Source organism: Neodiprion lecontei, chromosome 5 (genome assembly GCF_021901455.1).
Source record: "Neodiprion lecontei isolate iyNeoLeco1 chromosome 5, iyNeoLeco1.1, whole genome shotgun sequence".
Classification (NCBI taxonomy): Eukaryota; Metazoa; Arthropoda; class Insecta; order Hymenoptera; family Diprionidae; genus Neodiprion; species Neodiprion lecontei.
The window spans coordinates 14191172-14213136 of NC_060264.1; the positions used below are offsets into that span (position 1 = coordinate 14191172).

Sequence of the window (21965 nt, forward strand, 5' to 3'; positions counted from 1 at the left end):
TTTGGGGTACATTAGGCTGTAAAATTTTCTTCTAACCTAAGCTTTCCCCCCAATACTGACGAAGATACAGTCAATTATCCAAAAAAAGGCAAAATGGCATTTTTTTGCTCTTTTTTCACGTTAACGCTACAGATGGAAAAAATTTTTTTTTGACATCAACCTTGACAGATTTTTGTAGGAAATTTTCTGCAGAAAAAGAAACTGCCCTTCGGCTCGCTGTGCGACCAGTAGTTCCAGAGATATCGGCAGTTGAGTGAAAAAGGATCCTTTGGCATTCAAAATTCGATATCTCGAAGACAAATGGTCGTATCGAGGTTCAAAAAAAAGCATCTTGAAGCTGAATAAACAGGCTATGCGACTTATGCATTGGTTTAGCTCGGAAAAATTTTTCCATGCCCGTAGAGCGAAAGAAAAAATGTGAAAAATTTTGAAAATTTTTTCTTCGTGCTTTATCCAAAGATTGCATGGCTAATAGTGCTTCGAAAAATTTTTAACCAAAAAATTCAAAAACTAGAGTCTTCAAGCTTCAAAAGCTATGTTTTTTTATTTCTTGCACGACCATTTTTCACTGAAATACAGCCTGTTGAAAATCACCAAAAAATTGCGAAAATTTTGTTGTTCCCTTAATTTTTGCGAGAAGTATATAATCATTATATTCAAGTTTTTCTCATGTTAGCAGTGACTAAAATTCAACGTTTTGTTATCCTCCTCAGCACGTTTTTCTGATTACCTTAAATTTTGTAAACAACTGGTCATTCGATTTCCAATCTTTTTTTTCATTCGATAAACTAGTAAGTATCATCAAAAATATGAAAAAATTCAGGTGACATAACACTAGAAGTGATAATTTTATTCTAGGTAATATTGTAAAGTAGAACAATATGTTACCTCCATTTTCCCAAATTCTTTTCCTTGTGTTATTGTTAATTCCCCAACATAGGAAAAAAAGTTGAAAAATCGATGAACAGATTTTTTTACAAAGGTCACCAAGAAATTACGTAGTTGAGCATATAAGTGCATCCCTTCGCGGCGTCTTTATTAATTGTAAAACATACGTTTTCCTATACCATAATGTATATATTGGAATAACCCATGCTAGGAAAGCGAGTGGCCGTAGATGAAGCTCGTGTACCATGGATGTTACATATACGTATAATGAGCGCATGTGTCAAACGACAAGCGGTCGCGAAGAATCGAGAATGTCATAGCGTGAAATACTGCGCCTCTTCTTCTGCCTCTGATTGGCTCGCTAGGTCAGCGTGTTGTAACTCGTGCGGTTCCTGCACGCTGAGAGCCGAGGACGACGTGCCAGAATGCCCCCCCACCACCGTTCGCGCAGGCTCTCAGCTCACGCGACCAGTGAATCAGTCTAATTTGACCAACTTCCGAGGTCAGTGCACGTCCGTGTTTATGTGAGCCTTCATAAGCTGGTAAGTACAAATGTATTTTCTATTTGGAAAAATTTATCACAATGATTCAATACAGACGAAAATGACAATACAGGCGTAAATAACCTGACAATAAAAAGAAGAAACAAATACTTTGTGATTGCGTCGTACTTGCTTTTGAACGTCGCCGAAAGGATGTAGGCACAATAGAATTGCTTGTAGATAATGCTATAAGAAGCATGTGTATGGTATGGAATATATACTGATTGCAAATAGAAGCCGCAGATATTTATTGTTAGCTTCACTCTTACGAGCGAATACACTTAATCGAATATCACGCGGTTCCGATAAACGTGTAACAACCAACTTGAGAATATGTTTTCGGTATAATTTTTCATGTACTATATTAATACACAAGCTGTTAAAAGCTTCTTGTATGGTCAATATGGACTTATCTCAGGGGTTAGATGATACAGCAACGCTCACATTCTTAGCTATTTCAGTAATGGTAACTTGCACCAATTAAATGATATTAATTATTTTACATCCACACCTATGTATTCTTATGAGAAATACAGGACAACTAAATGAGATAAAGCACACACCTTTGCGAAACATGATATATATTTATTATAAGGTACTTTCATCCAAGGCAACAATGACAATAGTAACATTGCATACGTATCGAAATATCCGCTTTAACAATGTATCCGAAACATAACAGTAGTTTTTTATATACCAGTTTGTCTGTATCGTTGATGCGGACATTTTATTATGCCAACGATGTAACTGTGTGAATGTTGACTGGGATGTATAAATAAACATACAGTCTTTTACATATACGCATACCTCAATTGTACAGATGTACTCACAAGAGTATAGAAGTATAGCAAATAGTAAAATTAAGTAAACATGAACAAACAAAAACTTGTATCCGATACGAGTACTTTGATAACAAATAAAACATGAAACAAAATAATCATACAATGATTGTACCTCAATGAGGAAAATCGTTATCTTTCATCTACTCCGGACTTGAGTATAGAAGTACAACATACAGTAAACTTGAGTAAATCTAAACAAACAAAAACTTGTATCGAATACGAGTGGTTTGACAACGAATGAAACATAAAACAAACTAATTATACAGTGGATATACCTCAATGAGGAAAATCGTTAGCTTTCTCTTGGGACTTGAAAAAAAATCACAATCCTGGCAGAGTGAGTTAGAAAAAGTATTGACACATTATTTCGAAAGAGAACACAGATACTATTGAAGGCGTCTTTTAGGTACGTAGGAGTATCGCGATCGAGCGAGTTTCAACCAATCTTTAACTGCAGCTGCAATATTCGCTTCCTTGATATCGCTTACTAATTCCTTACCATGGAAAGTAGCTTTAACAGCATCTGAAAAAAGGCAAAGTCACCAAAATGTGACATGAAAACTTTAACTGCAATAAATTTCAACAATACATAAATAAATATTATTAATGTATATCATTTACACTGTACGTACACTTGGTTTGTATATCAATGAAAGTTTTTGTTCTATATTTATTTGAGAGTACCCTATAAGTAAAGTCGAAATTTTTATGGAAATCAAATTATTTTTGAATTACTGTAAATAACTTGCATGACCAGTGTCTTTTGGAAAGCAATTTTATCTCTACCAGCCCAATTGAACTGCATGGCTAATTCGTTTGTTAGTAATGACTTGAGAACAGCCAATACGCATTGACGGCCACTTGTGCCTCCAATAGAGGATAGTTTTTGTGTCTACAAAGAAATTCAGTAGTTACCCATCTCAATCAAAAAGTATCTCGATATTCTGATATGACTTTTTATATGCTGAGACAAATTGCACATCAGATGTATTCCAGATTCTGGAATAATGAGCTCACTCAGACTAAATATTTGAAATAATATCCCCATTCATACTAAATTTTCATAACCGTGCATTCCATAAGCACTACTCACCAGGTATATTCGATGCTCATTCGATTTGAGAAGTTCTTCGAGGTTCGCAAATTCTTCCATTGTTTCAATTGGAAGCGTTGGAAATACCTCTGGCCTTTGTACGCTGTCCACGTTAGTTGCTTGCTGTCTCGATATGATTTTCCTCAGCATGAGTTGATTCTGGTCTACACAAGATTTTATACGTTCCAAATATTGTAGAGCTTTCTCGTCAATGGGCCTCAGTGGATTTCGGGATGCAACTACAGTTGCAGCTTCAGCTACCAAATTCGAGGTTGAGGCTAAAGTTTGTGACGTTGATAGGTCATATTCAGTTACCGACCTTGTCAAACTGTGGGCTGAAGGGCGAGCTGTCTCATTTACAGAAACGATAACAGGTTATGCATTGGATATGTTGAAATTCTGTCGTGGGTTCGAAGTGGGATGGTGTGTTGGTGGAGAATTTTCATCAACTGATGATGTATCATCTGCAGTATCTGAAGACGTCTCACGTTGACGCTTTACCTTCTTTTTTTTGCTCTTCTTGGATTTCTTTGTATGTTTACGCTTTTTGGATATATTTTCACGTACGACAGCTTCATCATTGCCCTCTTCATCTTCATCATTGCTCTGCGACTCTCTTTCATAACAATGCCCTGTGGATTTCTTACTAATGGTGTAAACTGTGCCATCTTCCTCGGATGTACCGTGTTCTATGATGTGCGTCATCGTCTTTTGTAGTGCGTCGAAGCTTTCTGTTCAGGAAATATCAGTTATGAAATACATTGGTATATATATTATTAATTAAGAAATCTCATCTTAACAACACACCGCAGTGAAGAACAGTAACACCAAATGTGATACAAAAGACATGATACGAAATCGATAATTGATGGTCAATTAGAGATGAGCACGACACAAAATTGAAATGAATATCATGTTGCTCGTTTTATGTGCCTTATAAATCATGCAACATATTGAACAAAATTAATTTAACAGCCTGAGACATGTAATTGTGTTTCATATATTCATTTTGAAAACAAATATCATGCAATTTTTGATGAATGACTCACTATATACATATATATACACGAACATAAATTATGTACTTATCAGTATTATATTAATATCACTTTGAATATGAATGAATGAATAATATCAAATCAAAGAAGTAAGGAATATGGCATCAAGGATCAGTACTAGTGAATAAGTGCAAGCAATCACCTCCAATATGCAGAACGTTGTGAACAGGATACTCGGGCCATGTTTTTGCCTTTGATTTGACTAATTTTAGGAAATGCTCCTCATTCTTCGTGCGTGGCCAGTAGCAGATGGTATTATTATCCACCAGCCACAAAACTGGCACTAATGCACATTCTCGCTTCTCGCCAACCACGAATTCAACAATGGCATACATCGTTTTACTGCCCTGAATACAAGTGTTGAAAGTATAAAATTTTATGTTTGGTGTTATAATCAGCTATGATTTGTAAGTGATGAGATCCACGACCTTTCATATTAACTGATTGTTAAATTTGATTAATGTATTAGAAATGATGAATTTTTGTAGAACACGGGCTAAATCAGAAAAAGCTAACTTTTGGATTATCATTGCTTATATTCTTTCGTGTAATATCGGGATAACAGTAAAGCCATCTTTAAATGGGAAACAAATGCATTTGTGGGATATCTCACTTACAGAAAAAGACTTTGCACGATTAAAGCTTCTGACAAAAAAAATTCCCAGTTTCGACGATTGTTCAGTCAACACCCAAATTGCCCGGGCGAAGCGAAGTTCGGCTTACTCGCAGCAAGAAGGCAGCACTAAGCAGAGCATAGATCACCCGCCAATCGATAGCCAATCAATGAATTTTTAGTTCAAATTCATTGTCTCTTGCGCATTTCGCTATTCTCTGACGTCATTCGCTATGAATTTTCTTATTGGCTCTTAGCTTTGGGACATGTTTAGTCTTCCTCACGGGGAAGAAGACGAGATTTCTAACGGTTTCCGCCATTATTGTACTTACGGCTACCTCTAGTTCACCTCGTGTTCTTTTCTTGTCGCTAATTCTACTAATTATTTGGCTATTGATAACAATAATTAATGTGTGAGAATTCGCTTTAAAGCAGTTATTGAACTAATTGTGAATTTGGGTGCATTCGCTACCACGTGTTGCTCTTGGCATTGTATATATCGGGTAATTCGCTAACTGTATATAGTGTGTCCAATAAATCAAATTATAATTTTTTTTTGCTAAATTTAGTGCGCGCAGTTTTTTATTGTGACGACCTGTACCAAACCAGATCCCGAGTCTCCTCTACTGTTACTCGCTAAAACAACGATTTTATAGGTTTTTTGTAAAAATCCCGCTTATATTTGAAAGGAGTACCCACTATTCTGTAGTCTCCATGAATATTAACAATCGATTTTACGACGAGTATTTCTTTACCACAGACCACTATATTATCCGGCTGTTTTATTGATATTTTGAATCTGCTAGTTTGCAATGACTGACATTCCTGCGAGTTGATTGAAGATTTGAATTTGGCAACATATTTTTTTGGGGATCTAGTCTTACGTACGCAATTCAGTTCTGCGAGTCGATTACCTAATTGCTGCAGTGGAGACCGTTTTGACCGAATAAGACGCTTCAAATGGCCTAAATAATTTTCATATACAAAGCAACTGTATTCCTCTAGTGGGCCAAACCGTTTAACATCATCTATTACGTGCAGCAGAGAATGAACATTGTATACGACAAAGTGAGGTCCGTATAACTTAGCACCCTGAGCGACAAATTTTTTCAGTAACGCTTTCGCGATTTTACCGAACTTTGAAAACAACTTTGCATTTGACAGTATGTATACAGCGACAGACAACGACAGAAAATGCTTATACTTTTTTGAGCTTAGCACGTCTCGCACAAAAACCGGTCCGGAATATAACACGAAAAAGCGAAATTCTGTTGCTTTCCATCTTTTCAATTTTTTCAATTCTCGGCGCTTCCGAGGAAACTCCGCAGGAACATATCGAGCCAACTTTTTTATCAAACGTTCAAGAATCGATATAACTTGCTTGGATAATTTACTATCACGTGAACCCTCGACCCAATATTTGAGAATCAGTCTTTTTACAACTCCCAAATAGAATAAGTGCATGGGATCTAAAACAAATTGCGTCACTAGCCCTAGGTATAAACGTAAGAGAGGTGAGCGTCCTTTTATATGACGATTGTGTTTACGCGGCGAAAAAAAGTGACGATCTTTTCGCCTCCGAAATTTCTTACCAACAGGATAACAGAGCTTATTGCCAATACGAATATCACATATCTTACATCTCTCACAAGCAGTCTTACCGGAATGACCTAAGCACATTTTCAACATAGATCTTGCAGGAGCATCGCACGCAAAAAGACGAACTTGCAAGACGTATTTTTTACCATTAAATTCAAATCCATTTTCGGTTAAATGTAATGTCTCCTGAATAAAATTTTCCAAATACAAAGATAACGGCATAGGTTTACCCATCCCATAAAAAACGGCAATTACAAACGGACTATCGTCGATCAAATTGACACTACGTCCCAAAATCGGCCAGAAAGACGTTCCGCTACCTTTGAAAACAGGAATACCATCGATATTAAAATCGACTTGCAATACATTTACAGGCTGTATTTCATTTTTAAGACCTCCTTCAAGTTTGCTCTTCAAACCATTCTCTAATCCAAAATAACACATTTCACCGTTTTCAAGATGTAACGTACTGGTGCAAGCTGGTGTTTGAAGGAGAGTTCTCGCAGTTATTGGTAAAACAGAGTGCATTGGTCTTAATAACACAAGCAATTGATCTGTTGCGGTATGCGTAATGTTATTCATACATGCCCAGGTTCGTAAATTTTGAACAAAATCGCATTCATTATTACAACGTGATTCGTCACTTTCACAGCTCGAAACATTTTCAGAACTAAGTAATGATAATCCAACGCTTTCATTGTCACTAAAATAGCTATCTGACTCTACACTACTGTGATCATGATCCACGGTTTTTCTATTGTCGTTATTTTCAACAACGCGAACAACATTATAATCATTACAAATAGCTGCACCTTCAGCTTCCTCGGTATACATAGCATTCCTATCCAAAAGGGTTTCATGAGATTCCGATGTTAAAATGTGTTTTTTCGCGATGTCATTGTTCGTGAGATCAAGAAACGCTCTATTTATATTTTCGGCTTTTTTCCGACGCAACTGTCTTTTGCTTAAGATTTTCAAATCAAGAGGCATATTATTATATAATGATCTGTACTTACATACACCAAACTAAATTTTTACTTTAAAATGCACCAGTCAGTCTCGTATTACATCCACTTATATTTGTGCGCCCCTGTGAACAATAGAAAGAAAAGAACGTTAATAATCAGCCTTCAGAAAATTCACCATACTTTTAGGCTGACAATGAACTCATTGTACAATCACATATATCTACAATCTACATATAATATCCCAATAATTCAACCAAAGTTCTATATATATATTCAATAACCGGTTACACAATGGTGGTAAAGTCGTGTGAATAAATTAAATTCAATTTTACATCGAAAAGATGTTTGCACAATAACGAATTCAACGGCATTAAAACGTTTATGAAACCCTCAACAGTGTTTATTTATCCGGTAATTAATCCTCCGTCTGTACACTGGGTCTTTGAGGAAACTGTAGAAATTATGATCCTAAATTTCTCATGCATTTTTGGGAATATTACAATTTTGATGAACAAAAATTTTCAATCCCGACAACTTTTAGATAATGTATAGTAGACATACTTTGAGAGGTAACCCCAAATTTGTTCTGATTTTGCAAAATCCTGAAACATATGGAAAATCTGGCTGTTCCATAAAAGACCCCGTGCACAGACGGAAAGTGGGAAAAATAAGTTAATCGTAGGGTTAATTGCGTAATCCCGATAAAGATAAACCTCCCTAATCAGGGCAATTTCATTCTTTTGGTATGTCAATTTTTTTCAAGAAAACTTTCGAACATCTGAATATGAAAATTATTTGACATTTCACTAGAGATGTGAAACACTATCTCTGAAATTTTTTGGGAGAATTTCAAGAAACGTAAAGCACTGAAAAAGTTTGAGGTCAGCGAATCGAACTTGAAAGCATTACAGTATTGTAAAAAAAAAAAAAAAAAGCGGCTACCACACCATATCACGTTCATTGCTGAGTATTTACGTATAATATACGCAAATTTGATTAATGTAGAACCCAATAAACACACGTACGTTGAATAGACGATTAAGAAACGTGACCGCTGTGGAACTGAAGTGGATGTCGATAAATTATTCGTGTCCCACACATCACTTAAATGAACGTATCTGTATATACGTAGAAAACACGTGAATATATGCCGGTGAATTCCGCATTGGACGCGGAATAGGCGTATAATTCACGGGAATTGTACGAATTTCATGAACTACAAGAATCCCGTATAACAGGCGGATATCGTACCTGAAAATACATAGTATTTAACACCTGTATTCTAGGTAGAATAATCTTTATGTGCCATTTCAACGTTCTCTCAACGTGTCTTGACAGGTCTATTATATATCATTTCAACCACTGTGTGTTTATTGGGAAAAGATGCAGCCACTAAATGATCGTTCATTCGTACATGATACGTATGTGTTAGCGATCTATTTCACTGAATAACCTTATAAAAGAAAAACGATGCCTGCACAAGTAAGAGTGAAGCTAACAATAAATATCTGCGGCTTCTATTTGCAATCAGTATATATTCCATACCATACACATGCTTCTTATAGCATTATCTACAAGCAATTCTATTGTGCCTACATCCTTTCGGCGACGTTCAAAAGCAAGTACGACGCAATCACAAAGTATTTGTTTCTTCTTTTTATTGTCAGGTTATTTACGCCTGTATTGTCATTTTCGTCTGTATTGAATCATTGTGATAAATTTTTCCAAATAGAAAATACATTTGTACTTACCAGCTTATGAAGGCTCACATAAACACGGACGTGCACTGACCTCGGAAGTTGGTCAAATTAGACTGATTCACTGGTCGCGTGAGCTGAGAGCCTGCGCGAACGGTGGTGGGGGGGCATTCTGGCACGTCGTCCTCGGCTCTCAGCGTGCAGGAACCGCACGAGTTACAACACGCTGACCTAGCGAGCCAATCAGAGGCAGAAGAAGAGGCGCAGTATTTCACGCTATGACATTCTCGATTCTTCGCGACCGCTTGTCGTTTGACACATGCGCTCATTATACGTATATGTAACATCCATGGTACACGAGCTTCATCTACGGCCACTCGCTTTCCTAGCATGGGTTATTCCAATATATACATTATGGTATAGGAAAACGTATGTTTTACAATTAATAAAGACGCCGCGAAGGGATGCACTTATATGCTCAACTACGTAATTTCTTGGTGACCTTTGTAAAAAAATCTGTTCATCGATTTTTCAACTTTTTTTCCTATGTTGGGGAATTAACAATAACACAAGGAAAAGAATTTGGGAAAATGGAGGTAACATATTGTTCTACTTTACAATATTACCTAGAATAAAATTATCACTTCTAGTGTTATGTCACCTGAATTTTTTCATATTTTTGATGATACTTACTAGTTTATCGAATGAAAAAAAAGATTGGAAATCGAATGACCAGTTGTTTACAAAATTTAAGGTAATCAGAAAAACGTGCTGAGGAGGATAACAAAACGTTGAATTTTAGTCACTGCTAACATGAGAAAAACTTGAATATAATGATTATATACTTCTCGCAAAAATTAAGGGAACAACAAAATTTTCGCAATTTTTTGGTGATTTTCAACAGGCTGTATTTCAGTGAAAAATGGTCGTGCAAGAAATAAAAAAACAAAGCTTTTGAAGCTTGAAGACTCTAGTTTTTGAATTTTTTGGTTAAAAATTTTTCGAAGCACTATTAGCCATGCAATCTTTGGATAAAACACGAAGAAAAAATTTTCAAAATTTTTTACATTTTTTCTTTCGCTCTACGGGCATGGAAAAATTTTTCCGAGCTAAACCAATGCATAGGTCGCATAGCCTGTTTATTCAGCTTCAAGATGCTTTTTTTTGAACCTCGATACGACCATTTGTCTTCGAGATATCGAATTTTGAATGCCAAAGGATCCTTTTTCACTCAACTGCCGATATCTCTGGAACTACTGGTCGCACAGCGAGCCGAAGGGCAGTTTCTTTTTCTGCAGAAAATTTCCTACAAAAATCTGTCAAGGTTGATGTCAAAAAAAATTTTTTTCCATCTGTAGCGTTAACGTGAAAAAAGAGCAAAAAAATGCCATTTTGCCTTTTTTTGGATAATTGACTGTATCTTCGTCAGTATTGGGGGGAAAGCTTAGGTTAGAAGAAAATTTTACAGCCTAATGTACCCCAAAGGTCCCCTTGAATCGGTAGATCGATCGGTTCAGCGGTTTTCCTGGACCGATTGATTGAAATTTTGACAAAATTAAGAGAACAAGGTTCCATAAGAAACAAAAACCTTGTTCCCTTGATTTTTTTAAAATTTCAATCAATCGGTCCAGGAAAACCGCTGAACCGATCGATCTACCGATTCAGGGGGACCTTTGGGGTACATTAGGCTGTAAAATTTTCTTCTAACCTAAGCTTTCCCCCCAATACTGACGAAGATACAGTCAATTATCCAAAAAAAGGCAAAATGGCATTTTTTTGCTCTTTTTTCACGTTAACGCTACAGATGGAAAAAATTTTTTTTTGACATCAACCTTGACAGATTTTTGTAGGAAATTTTCTGCAGAAAAAGAAACTGCCCTTCGGCTCGCTGTGCGACCAGTAGTTCCAGAGATATCGGCAGTTGAGTGAAAAAGGATCCTTTGGCATTCAAAATTCGATATCTCGAAGACAAATGGTCGTATCGAGGTTCAAAAAAAAGCATCTTGAAGCTGAATAAACAGGCTATGCGACTTATGCATTGGTTTAGCTCGGAAAAATTTTTCCATGCCCGTAGAGCGAAAGAAAAAATGTGAAAAATTTTGAAAATTTTTTCTTCGTGCTTTATCCAAAGATTGCATGGCTAATAGTGCTTCGAAAAATTTTTAACCAAAAAATTCAAAAACTAGAGTCTTCAAGCTTCAAAAGCTATGTTTTTTTATTTCTTGCACGACCATTTTTCACTGAAATACAGCCTGTTGAAAATCACCAAAAAATTGCGAAAATTTTGTTGTTCCCTTAATTTTTGCGAGAAGTATATAATCATTATATTCAAGTTTTTCTCATGTTAGCAGTGACTAAAATTCAACGTTTTGTTATCCTCCTCAGCACGTTTTTCTGATTACCTTAAATTTTGTAAACAACTGGTCATTCGATTTCCAATCTTTTTTTTCATTCGATAAACTAGTAAGTATCATCAAAAATATGAAAAAATTCAGGTGACATAACACTAGAAGTGATAATTTTATTCTAGGTAATATTGTAAAGTAGAACAATATGTTACCTCCATTTTCCCAAATTCTTTTCCTTGTGTTATTGTTAATTCCCCAACATAGGAAAAAAAGTTGAAAAATCGATGAACAGATTTTTTTACAAAGGTCACCAAGAAATTACGTAGTTGAGCATATAAGTGCATCCCTTCGCGGCGTCTTTATTAATTGTAAAACATACGTTTTCCTATACCATAATGTATATATTGGAATAACCCATGCTAGGAAAGCGAGTGGCCGTAGATGAAGCTCGTGTACCATGGATGTTACATATACGTATAATGAGCGCATGTGTCAAACGACAAGCGGTCGCGAAGAATCGAGAATGTCATAGCGTGAAATACTGCGCCTCTTCTTCTGCCTCTGATTGGCTCGCTAGGTCAGCGTGTTGTAACTCGTGCGGTTCCTGCACGCTGAGAGCCGAGGACGACGTGCCAGAATGCCCCCCCACCACCGTTCGCGCAGGCTCTCAGCTCACGCGACCAGTGAATCAGTCTAATTTGACCAACTTCCGAGGTCAGTGCACGTCCGTGTTTATGTGAGCCTTCATAAGCTGGTAAGTACAAATGTATTTTCTATTTGGAAAAATTTATCACAATGATTCAATACAGACGAAAATGACAATACAGGCGTAAATAACCTGACAATAAAAAGAAGAAACAAATACTTTGTGATTGCGTCGTACTTGCTTTTGAACGTCGCCGAAAGGATGTAGGCACAATAGAATTGCTTGTAGATAATGCTATAAGAAGCATGTGTATGGTATGGAATATATACTGATTGCAAATAGAAGCCGCAGATATTTATTGTTAGCTTCACTCTTACTTGTGCAGGCATCGTTTTTCTTTTATAAGGTTATTCAGTGAAATAGATCGCTAACACATACGTATCATGTACGAATGAACGATCATTTAGTGGCTGCATCTTTTCCCAATAAACACACAGTGGTTGAAATGATATATAATAGACCTGTCAAGACACGTTGAGAGAACGTTGAAATGGCACATAAAGATTATTCTACCTAGAATACAGGTGTTAAATACTATGTATTTTCAGGTACGATATCCGCCTGTTATACGGGATTCTTGTAGTTCATGAAATTCGTACAATTCCCGTGAATTATACGCCTATTCCGCGTCCAATGCGGAATTCACCGGCATATATTCACGTGTTTTCTACGTATATACAGATACGTTCATTTAAGTGATGTGTGGGACACGAATAATTTATCGACATCCACTTCAGTTCCACAGCGGTCACGTTTCTTAATCGTCTATTCAACGTACGTGTGTTTATTGGGTTCTACATTAATCAAATTTGCGTATATTATACGTAAATACTCAGCAATGAACGTGATATGGTGTGGTAGCCGCTTTTTTTTTTTTTTTTTACAATACTGTAATGCTTTCAAGTTCGATTCGCTGACCTCAAACTTTTTCAGTGCTTTACGTTTCTTGAAATTCTCCCAAAAAATTTCAGAGATAGTGTTTCACATCTCTAGTGAAATGTCAAATAATTTTCATATTCAGATGTTCGAAAGTTTTCTTGAAAAAAATTGACATACCAAAAGAATGAAATTGCCCTGATTAGGGAGGTTTATCTTTATCGGGATTACGCAATTAACCCTACGATTAACTTATTTTTCCCACTTTCCGTCTGTGCACGGGGTCTTTTATGGAACAGCCAGATTTTCCATATGTTTCAGGATTTTGCAAAATCAGAACAAATTTGGGGTTACCTCTCAAAGTATGTCTACTATACATTATCTAAAAGTTGTCGGGATTGAAAATTTTTGTTCATCAAAATTGTAATATTCCCAAAAATGCATGAGAAATTTAGGATCATAATTTCTACAGTTTCCTCAAAGACCCAGTGTACAGACGGAGGATTAATTACCGGATAAATAAACACTGTTGAGGGTTTCATAAACGTTTTAATGCCGTTGAATTCGTTATTGTGCAAACATCTTTTCGATGTAAAATTGAATTTAATTTATTCACACGACTTTACCACCATTGTGTAACCGGTTATTGAATATATATATAGAACTTTGGTTGAATTATTGGGATATTATATGTAGATTGTAGATATATGTGATTGTACAATGAGTTCATTGTCAGCCTAAAAGTATGGTGAATTTTCTGAAGGCTGATTATTAACGTTCTTTTCTTTCTATTGTTCACAGGGGCGCACAAATATAAGTGGATGTAATACGAGACTGACTGGTGCATTTTAAAGTAAAAATTTAGTTTGGTGTATGTAAGTACAGATCATTATATAATAATATGCCTCTTGATTTGAAAATCTTAAGCAAAAGACAGTTGCGTCGGAAAAAAGCCGAAAATATAAATAGAGCGTTTCTTGATCTCACGAACAATGACATCGCGAAAAAACACATTTTAACATCGGAATCTCATGAAACCCTTTTGGATAGGAATGCTATGTATACCGAGGAAGCTGAAGGTGCAGCTATTTGTAATGATTATAATGTTGTTCGCGTTGTTGAAAATAACGACAATAGAAAAACCGTGGATCATGATCACAGTAGTGTAGAGTCAGATAGCTATTTTAGTGACAATGAAAGCGTTGGATTATCATTACTTAGTTCTGAAAATGTTTCGAGCTGTGAAAGTGACGAATCACGTTGTAATAATGAATGCGATTTTGTTCAAAATTTACGAACCTGGGCATGTATGAATAACATTACGCATACCGCAACAGATCAATTGCTTGTGTTATTAAGACCAATGCACTCTGTTTTACCAATAACTGCGAGAACTCTCCTTCAAACACCAGCTTGCACCAGTACGTTACATCTTGAAAACGGTGAAATGTGTTATTTTGGATTAGAGAATGGTTTGAAGAGCAAACTTGAAGGAGGTCTTAAAAATGAAATACAGCCTGTAAATGTATTGCAAGTCGATTTTAATATCGATGGTATTCCTGTTTTCAAAGGTAGCGGAACGTCTTTCTGGCCGATTTTGGGACGTAGTGTCAATTTGATCGACGATAGTCCGTTTGTAATTGCCGTTTTTTATGGGATGGGTAAACCTATGCCGTTATCTTTGTATTTGGAAAATTTTATTCAGGAGACATTACATTTAACCGAAAATGGATTTGAATTTAATGGTAAAAAATACGTCTTGCAAGTTCGTCTTTTTGCGTGCGATGCTCCTGCAAGATCTATGTTGAAAATGTGCTTAGGTCATTCCGGTAAGACTGCTTGTGAGAGATGTAAGATATGTGATATTCGTATTGGCAATAAGCTCTGTTATCCTGTTGGTAAGAAATTTCGGAGGCGAAAAGATCGTCACTTTTTTTCGCCGCGTAAACACAATCGTCATATAAAAGGACGCTCACCTCTCTTACGTTTATACCTAGGGCTAGTGACGCAATTTGTTTTAGATCCCATGCACTTATTCTATTTGGGAGTTGTAAAAAGACTGATTCTCAAATATTGGGTCGAGGGTTCACGTGATAGTAAATTATCCAAGCAAGTTATATCGATTCTTGAACGTTTGATAAAAAAGTTGGCTCGATATGTTCCTGCGGAGTTTCCTCGGAAGCGCCGAGAATTGAAAAAATTGAAAAGATGGAAAGCAACAGAATTTCGCTTTTTCGTGTTATATTCCGGACCGGTTTTTGTGCGAGACGTGCTAAGCTCAAAAAAGTATAAGCATTTTCTGTCGTTGTCTGTCGCTGTATACATACTGTCAAATGCAAAGTTGTTTTCAAAGTTCGGTAAAATCGCGAAAGCGTTACTGAAAAAATTTGTCGCTCAGGGTGCTAAGTTATACGGACCTCACTTTGTCGTATACAATGTTCATTCTCTGCTGCACGTAATAGATGATGTTAAACGGTTTGGCCCACTAGAGGAATACAGTTGCTTTGTATATGAAAATTATTTAGGCCATTTGAAGCGTCTTATTCGGTCAAAACGGTCTCCACTGCAGCAATTAGGTAATCGACTCGCAGAACTGAATTGCGTACGTAAGACTAGATCCCCAAAAAAATATGTTGCCAAATTCAAATCTTCAATCAACTCGCAGGAATGTCAGTCATTGCAAACTAGCAGATTCAAAATATCAATAAAACAGCCGGATAATATAGTGGTCTGTGGTAAAGAAATACTCGTCGTAAAATCGATTGTTAATATTCATGGAGACTACAGAATAGTGGGTACTCCTTTCAAATATAAGCGGGATTTTTACAAAAAACCTATAAAATCGTTGTTTTAGCGAGTAACAGTAGAGGAGACTCGGGATCTGGTTTGGTACAGGTCGTCACAATAAAAAACTGCGCGCACTAAATTTAGCAAAAAAAAATTATAATTTGATTTATTGGACACACTATATACAGTTAGCGAATTACCCGATATATACAATGCCAAGAGCAACACGTGGTAGCGAATGCACCCAAATTCACAATTAGTTCAATAACTGCTTTAAAGCGAATTCTCACACATTAATTATTGTTATCAATAGCCAAATAATTAGTAGAATTAGCGACAAGAAAAGAACACGAGGTGAACTAGAGGTAGCCGTAAGTACAATAATGGCGGAAACCGTTAGAAATCTCGTCTTCTTCCCCGTGAGGAAGACTAAACATGTCCCAAAGCTAAGAGCCAATAAGAAAATTCATAGCGAATGACGTCAGAGAATAGCGAAATGCGCAAGAGACAATGAATTTGAACTAAAAATTCATTGATTGGCTATCGATTGGCGGGTGATCTATGCTCTGCTTAGTGCTGCCTTCTTGCTGCGAGTAAGCCGAACTTCGCTTCGCCCGGGCAATTTGGGTGTTGACTGAACAATCGTCGAAACTGGGAATTTTTTTTGTCAGAAGCTTTAATCGTGCAAAGTCTTTTTCTGTAAGTGAGATATCCCACAAATGCATTTGTTTCCCATTTAAAGATGGCTTTACTGTTATCCCGATATTACACGAAAGAATATAAGCAATGATAATCCAAAAGTTAGCTTTTTCTGATTTAGCCCGTGTTCTACAAAAATTCATCATTTCTAATACATTAATCAAATTTAACAATCAGTTAATATGAAAGGTCGTGGATCTCATCACTTACAAATCATAGCTGATTATAACACCAAACATAAAATTTTATACTTTCAACACTTGTATTCAGGGCAGTAAAACGATGTATGCCATTGTTGAATTCGTGGTTGGCGAGAAGCGAGAATGTGCATTAGTGCCAGTTTTGTGGCTGGTGGATAATAATACCATCTGCTACTGGCCACGCACGAAGAATGAGGAGCATTTCCTAAAATTAGTCAAATCAAAGGCAAAAACATGGCCCGAGTATCCTGTTCACAACGTTCTGCATATTGGAGGTGATTGCTTGCACTTATTCACTAGTACTGATCCTTGATGCCATATTCCTTACTTCTTTGATTTGATATTATTCATTCATTCATATTCAAAGTGATATTAATATAATACTGATAAGTACATAATTTATGTTCGTGTATATATATGTATATAGTGAGTCATTCATCAAAAATTGCATGATATTTGTTTTCAAAATGAATATATGAAACACAATTACATGTCTCAGGCTGTTAAATTAATTTTGTTCAATATGTTGCATGATTTATAAGGCACATAAAACGAGCAACATGATATTCATTTCAATTTTGTGTCGTGCTCATCTCTAATTGACCATCAATTATCGATTTCGTATCATGTCTTTTGTATCACATTTGGTGTTACTGTTCTTCACTGCGGTGTGTTGTTAAGATGAGATTTCTTAATTAATAATATATATACCAATGTATTTCATAACTGATATTTCCTGAACAGAAAGCTTCGACGCACTACAAAAGACGATGACGCACATCATAGAACACGGTACATCCGAGGAAGATGGCACAGTTTACACCATTAGTAAGAAATCCACAGGGCATTGTTATGAAAGAGAGTCGCAGAGCAATGATGAAGATGAAGAGGGCAATGATGAAGCTGTCGTACGTGAAAATATATCCAAAAAGCGTAAACATACAAAGAAATCCAAGAAGAGCAAAAAAAAGAAGGTAAAGCGTCAACGTGAGACGTCTTCAGATACTGCAGATGATACATCATCAGTTGATGAAAATTCTCCACCAACACACCATCCCACTTCGAACCCACGACAGAATTTCAACATATCCAATGCATAACCTGTTATCGTTTCTGTAAATGAGACAGCTCGCCCTTCAGCCCACAGTTTGACAAGGTCGGTAACTGAATATGACCTATCAACGTCACAAACTTTAGCCTCAACCTCGAATTTGGTAGCTGAAGCTGCAACTGTAGTTGCATCCCGAAATCCACTGAGGCCCATTGACGAGAAAGCTCTACAATATTTGGAACGTATAAAATCTTGTGTAGACCAGAATCAACTCATGCTGAGGAAAATCATATCGAGACAGCAAGCAACTAACGTGGACAGCGTACAAAGGCCAGAGGTATTTCCAACGCTTCCAATTGAAACAATGGAAGAATTTGCGAACCTCGAAGAACTTCTCAAATCGAATGAGCATCGAATATACCTGGTGAGTAGTGCTTATGGAATGCACGGTTATGAAAATTTAGTATGAATGGGGATATTATTTCAAATATTTAGTCTGAGTGAGCTCATTATTCCAGAATCTGGAATACATCTGATGTGCAATTTGTCTCAGCATATAAAAAGTCATATCAGAATATCGAGATACTTTTTGATTGAGATGGGTAACTACTGAATTTCTTTGTAGACACAAAAACTATCCTCTATTGGAGGCACAAGTGGCCGTCAATGCGTATTGGCTGTTCTCAAGTCATTACTAACAAACGAATTAGCCATGCAGTTCAATTGGGCTGGTAGAGATAAAATTGCTTTCCAAAAGACACTGGTCATGCAAGTTATTTACAGTAATTCAAAAATAATTTGATTTCCATAAAAATTTCGACTTTACTTATAGGGTACTCTCAAATAAATATAGAACAAAAACTTTCATTGATATACAAACCAAGTGTACGTACAGTGTAAATGATATACATTAATAATATTTATTTATGTATTGTTGAAATTTATTGCAGTTAAAGTTTTCATGTCACATTTTGGTGACTTTGCCTTTTTTCAGATGCTGTTAAAGCTACTTTCCATGGTAAGGAATTAGTAAGCGATATCAAGGAAGCGAATATTGCAGCTGCAGTTAAAGATTGGTTGAAACTCGCTCGATCGCGATACTCCTACGTACCTAAAAGACGCCTTCAATAGTATCTGTGTTCTCTTTCGAAATAATGTGTCAATACTTTTTCTAACTCACTCTGCCAGGATTGTGATTTTTTTTCAAGTCCCAAGAGAAAGCTAACGATTTTCCTCATTGAGGTATATCCACTGTATAATTAGTTTGTTTTATGTTTCATTCGTTGTCAAACCACTCGTATTCGATACAAGTTTTTGTTTGTTTAGATTTACTCAAGTTTACTGTATGTTGTACTTCTATACTCAAGTCCGGAGTAGATGAAAGATAACGATTTTCCTCATTGAGGTACAATCATTGTATGATTATTTTGTTTCATGTTTTATTTGTTATCAAAGTACTCGTATCGGATACAAGTTTTTGTTTGTTCATGTTTACTTAATTTTACTATTTGCTATACTTCTATACTCTTGTGAGTACATCTGTACAATTGAGGTATGCGTATATGTAAAAGACTGTATGTTTATTTATACATCCCAGTCAACATTCACACAGTTACATCGTTGGCATAATAAAATGTCCGCATCAACGATACAGACAAACTGGTATATAAAAAACTACTGTTATGTTTCGGATACATTGTTAAAGCGGATATTTCGATACGTATGCAATGTTACTATTGTCATTGTTGCCTTGGATGAAAGTACCTTATAATAAATATATATCATGTTTCGCAAAGGTGTGTGCTTTATCTCATTTAGTTGTCCTGTATTTCTCATAAGAATACATAGGTGTGGATGTAAAATAATTAATATCATTTAATTGGTGCAAGTTACCATTACTGAAATAGCTAAGAATGTGAGCGTTGCTGTATCATCTAACCCCTGAGATAAGTCCATATTGACCATACAAGAAGCTTTTAACAGCTTGTGTATTAATATAGTACATGAAAAATTATACCGAAAACATATTCTCAAGTTGGTTGTTACACGTTTATCGGAACCGCGTGATATTCGATTAAGTGTATTCAATTAAACGTATAATAATTGTTTAAGGATATCGTTTTTACGTTAAATCAACACACATTAAGTACGTGTATTATTATAAAAAAATTTTTCCGATGAACACGCTTATTAAACGTGTTTGAACCACAAAAAATGGTGGCTATAACAGGTATATATTAAACGTCTACGTTAACATTTAAATTGCGTTCTTTCATACTGGTTTCATTACGTTTCCGAAAACCGTAATTTCGACGTTTACTTCAACCGTGGAATATCCGGATCATAATCACTAACAGAAAACGTTGATGAGCGCAGTCGAAAAAACCTATATCAGGGCGGACATTTTTCACAAGAAAAAACGTATGTGCTGAACGATTATTCAACTATATACAACGTTATTTTTCGACGAATTTCTTACGATTTATTTACCAGCAATGTTTATTGGGTATATATATATAGATATATATATATATATATATATATTGTAACGTGGCATTTTTGATGCCCATTACAAGGGGCTCCCGGAACCCTGGGCGGAACCAAAAATTTAGGAATTTCCGAAATTGAGTCGCGAAGTTTTTGGAAAAGAGCGCCAGGACTAGAGTCACGCATCCGAAACTACGAGAGGGGACATTTTAGCGACCAGCGTGAGACATTTCAGTTTTTTTTGTTTTTTTTATTTTTCGAGCTACAACGGCATCAGGCAAGAAGTCGACACCGAATTCGAGGAAAGTGCGAAGTGGCGGACTAGCGACAATTGCGAAGGAAGGATGTCGAGGCTGCGGAGGGGGAGCCGACGCAGATCCCCGCATCGCGTGAATCCAAGGTGGACGCGATTCCCGCTGGCGGCCGGCGCGCCGCAGCCTCTCCCCTTCACCCCGCCAACAATTGACCAGCGAACTTGCGACGGACCGACTAGCGACGAGGGAGCACCACGCTCACCGCCAAGACGTCATGGAGCTGCGCGGAGGAGGAGATTGCGAGCTAGCTTTAAGTTCTGCGCAGCGATGCTATCGAAGGTGCGCGTCGAGTTGCGCGATCGACGAAATCGATGACGGATCGATTCTTGCGTATTCTTGGGGGTATGACGTCACGTGTGGGATGGCGTATCGAGATCCGTGTTGCGGCAGGTGGTAGGTTTTTGAAACCACTCTAGTTCTGGCGGTCGTGATTAGTAGTCGCGTGTTGGGGGAGTTTCGCGAAGCAACGGAGTCGCCCAAAAATCACGAAGGGAATGGAAAGGGGGTTGCAAGGATGTAGAAGGTAAGCGCTGCTTCTATCCCCGCGATTGAATTTCGAGCATATTTGCGAAAAGGCTTGCCGAGTAACGGATAGCCGTTTTGGATTTGCGTTGTAGAAAAGTACTCGAAATTCTTTTGCCGATTCTCCTGCTTGATGACCGTAGCCTGAGTACGCGGGTTAGAGTAAAGTAAATTTTGAGTTTCTGAAAAAAGTTGAGTAGAGTCACGGGTTTTAGTTGAACCTTTCTCGTTAGTGAAACTAAGTATAGCCGAATTTCGCCGTACCGGGTCGAGCCGCGTTATCGTTTTCTTTTTGTGTCACCTCTCGAGTAGGTCGGGAAGCACCGAATTGGAGTGCTCGGATTAGCGGGTAACGTTTTGGGGAATTTTGAAAAGAATTAAGTTGGGATGCGTTGCGATTGCGTATAGTTTAGGTTACGTTTAGTTGCGCCTGCATTGAGTTCCGTACCCGTTAGTTAAGATAATGTAGGTTGAGTTGAGTTACTTTGAGCTTGTGTATAGTTGAAGTTAAATGTAGTGGTGCTTGCGCTTAGTTAAGTTTACGTTTAGTTAAGATAGTGTTTAGTCGAGGTTAGGCGATGTATAGTCGAAATTGCCGTTGCGTTGCGCAGCAGTTGAGACGAGAAGTTTGAGCATGGTGTTTTAAGTTGCGAGACCTGACGGCGCACCGTCGAA

At 36.9% G+C, this 21965-nt stretch overlaps 2 protein-coding genes across 2 annotated transcripts; one reads left to right on the forward strand and one right to left on the reverse strand.

Annotated features, from left to right (window-relative positions):
- Positions 1-2554: 2554 nt before the first annotated feature.
- On the reverse strand, positions 2555-9386 carry LOC124294464. Its single transcript, XM_046739615.1, has 4 exons — positions 9355-9386; positions 4566-4770; positions 3366-4096; positions 2555-2795 (listed from the first exon to the last, which is right to left on the reverse strand). Exons 2-3 carry the CDS (start codon positions 4756-4758, stop codon positions 3741-3743), a joined length of 549 nt encoding a protein of 182 aa, XP_046595571.1. The 5' UTR covers positions 4759-4770; positions 9355-9386; the 3' UTR covers positions 2555-2795; positions 3366-3740.
- A 2984-nt stretch (positions 9387-12370) lies between these two features.
- Positions 12371-19202, forward strand: LOC124294465. Its single transcript, XM_046739626.1, has 4 exons — positions 12371-12402; positions 16987-17191; positions 17661-18391; positions 18962-19202. Exons 2-3 carry the CDS (start codon positions 16999-17001, stop codon positions 18014-18016), a joined length of 549 nt encoding a protein of 182 aa, XP_046595582.1. The 5' UTR covers positions 12371-12402; positions 16987-16998; the 3' UTR covers positions 18017-18391; positions 18962-19202.
- Positions 19203-21965: the final 2763 nt, after the last annotated feature.

Bases quoted from the DNA above. Each gene is read 5' to 3' on its own strand.
- LOC124294464 (XM_046739615.1), bottom strand. From the start codon at position 4,758: ATGTATGCCATTGTTGAATTCGTGGTTGGCGAGAAGCGAGAATGTGCA. The intron at 4,097-4,565 runs GTGATTGCTTGC...TTTCCTGAACAG, and splicing joins CAACGTTCTGCATATTGGAG to AAAGCTTCGACGCACTACAA.
- LOC124294465 (XM_046739626.1), top strand. From the start codon at position 16,999: ATGTATGCCATTGTTGAATTCGTGGTTGGCGAGAAGCGAGAATGTGCA. The intron at 17,192-17,660 runs GTGATTGCTTGC...TTTCCTGAACAG, and splicing joins CAACGTTCTGCATATTGGAG to AAAGCTTCGACGCACTACAA.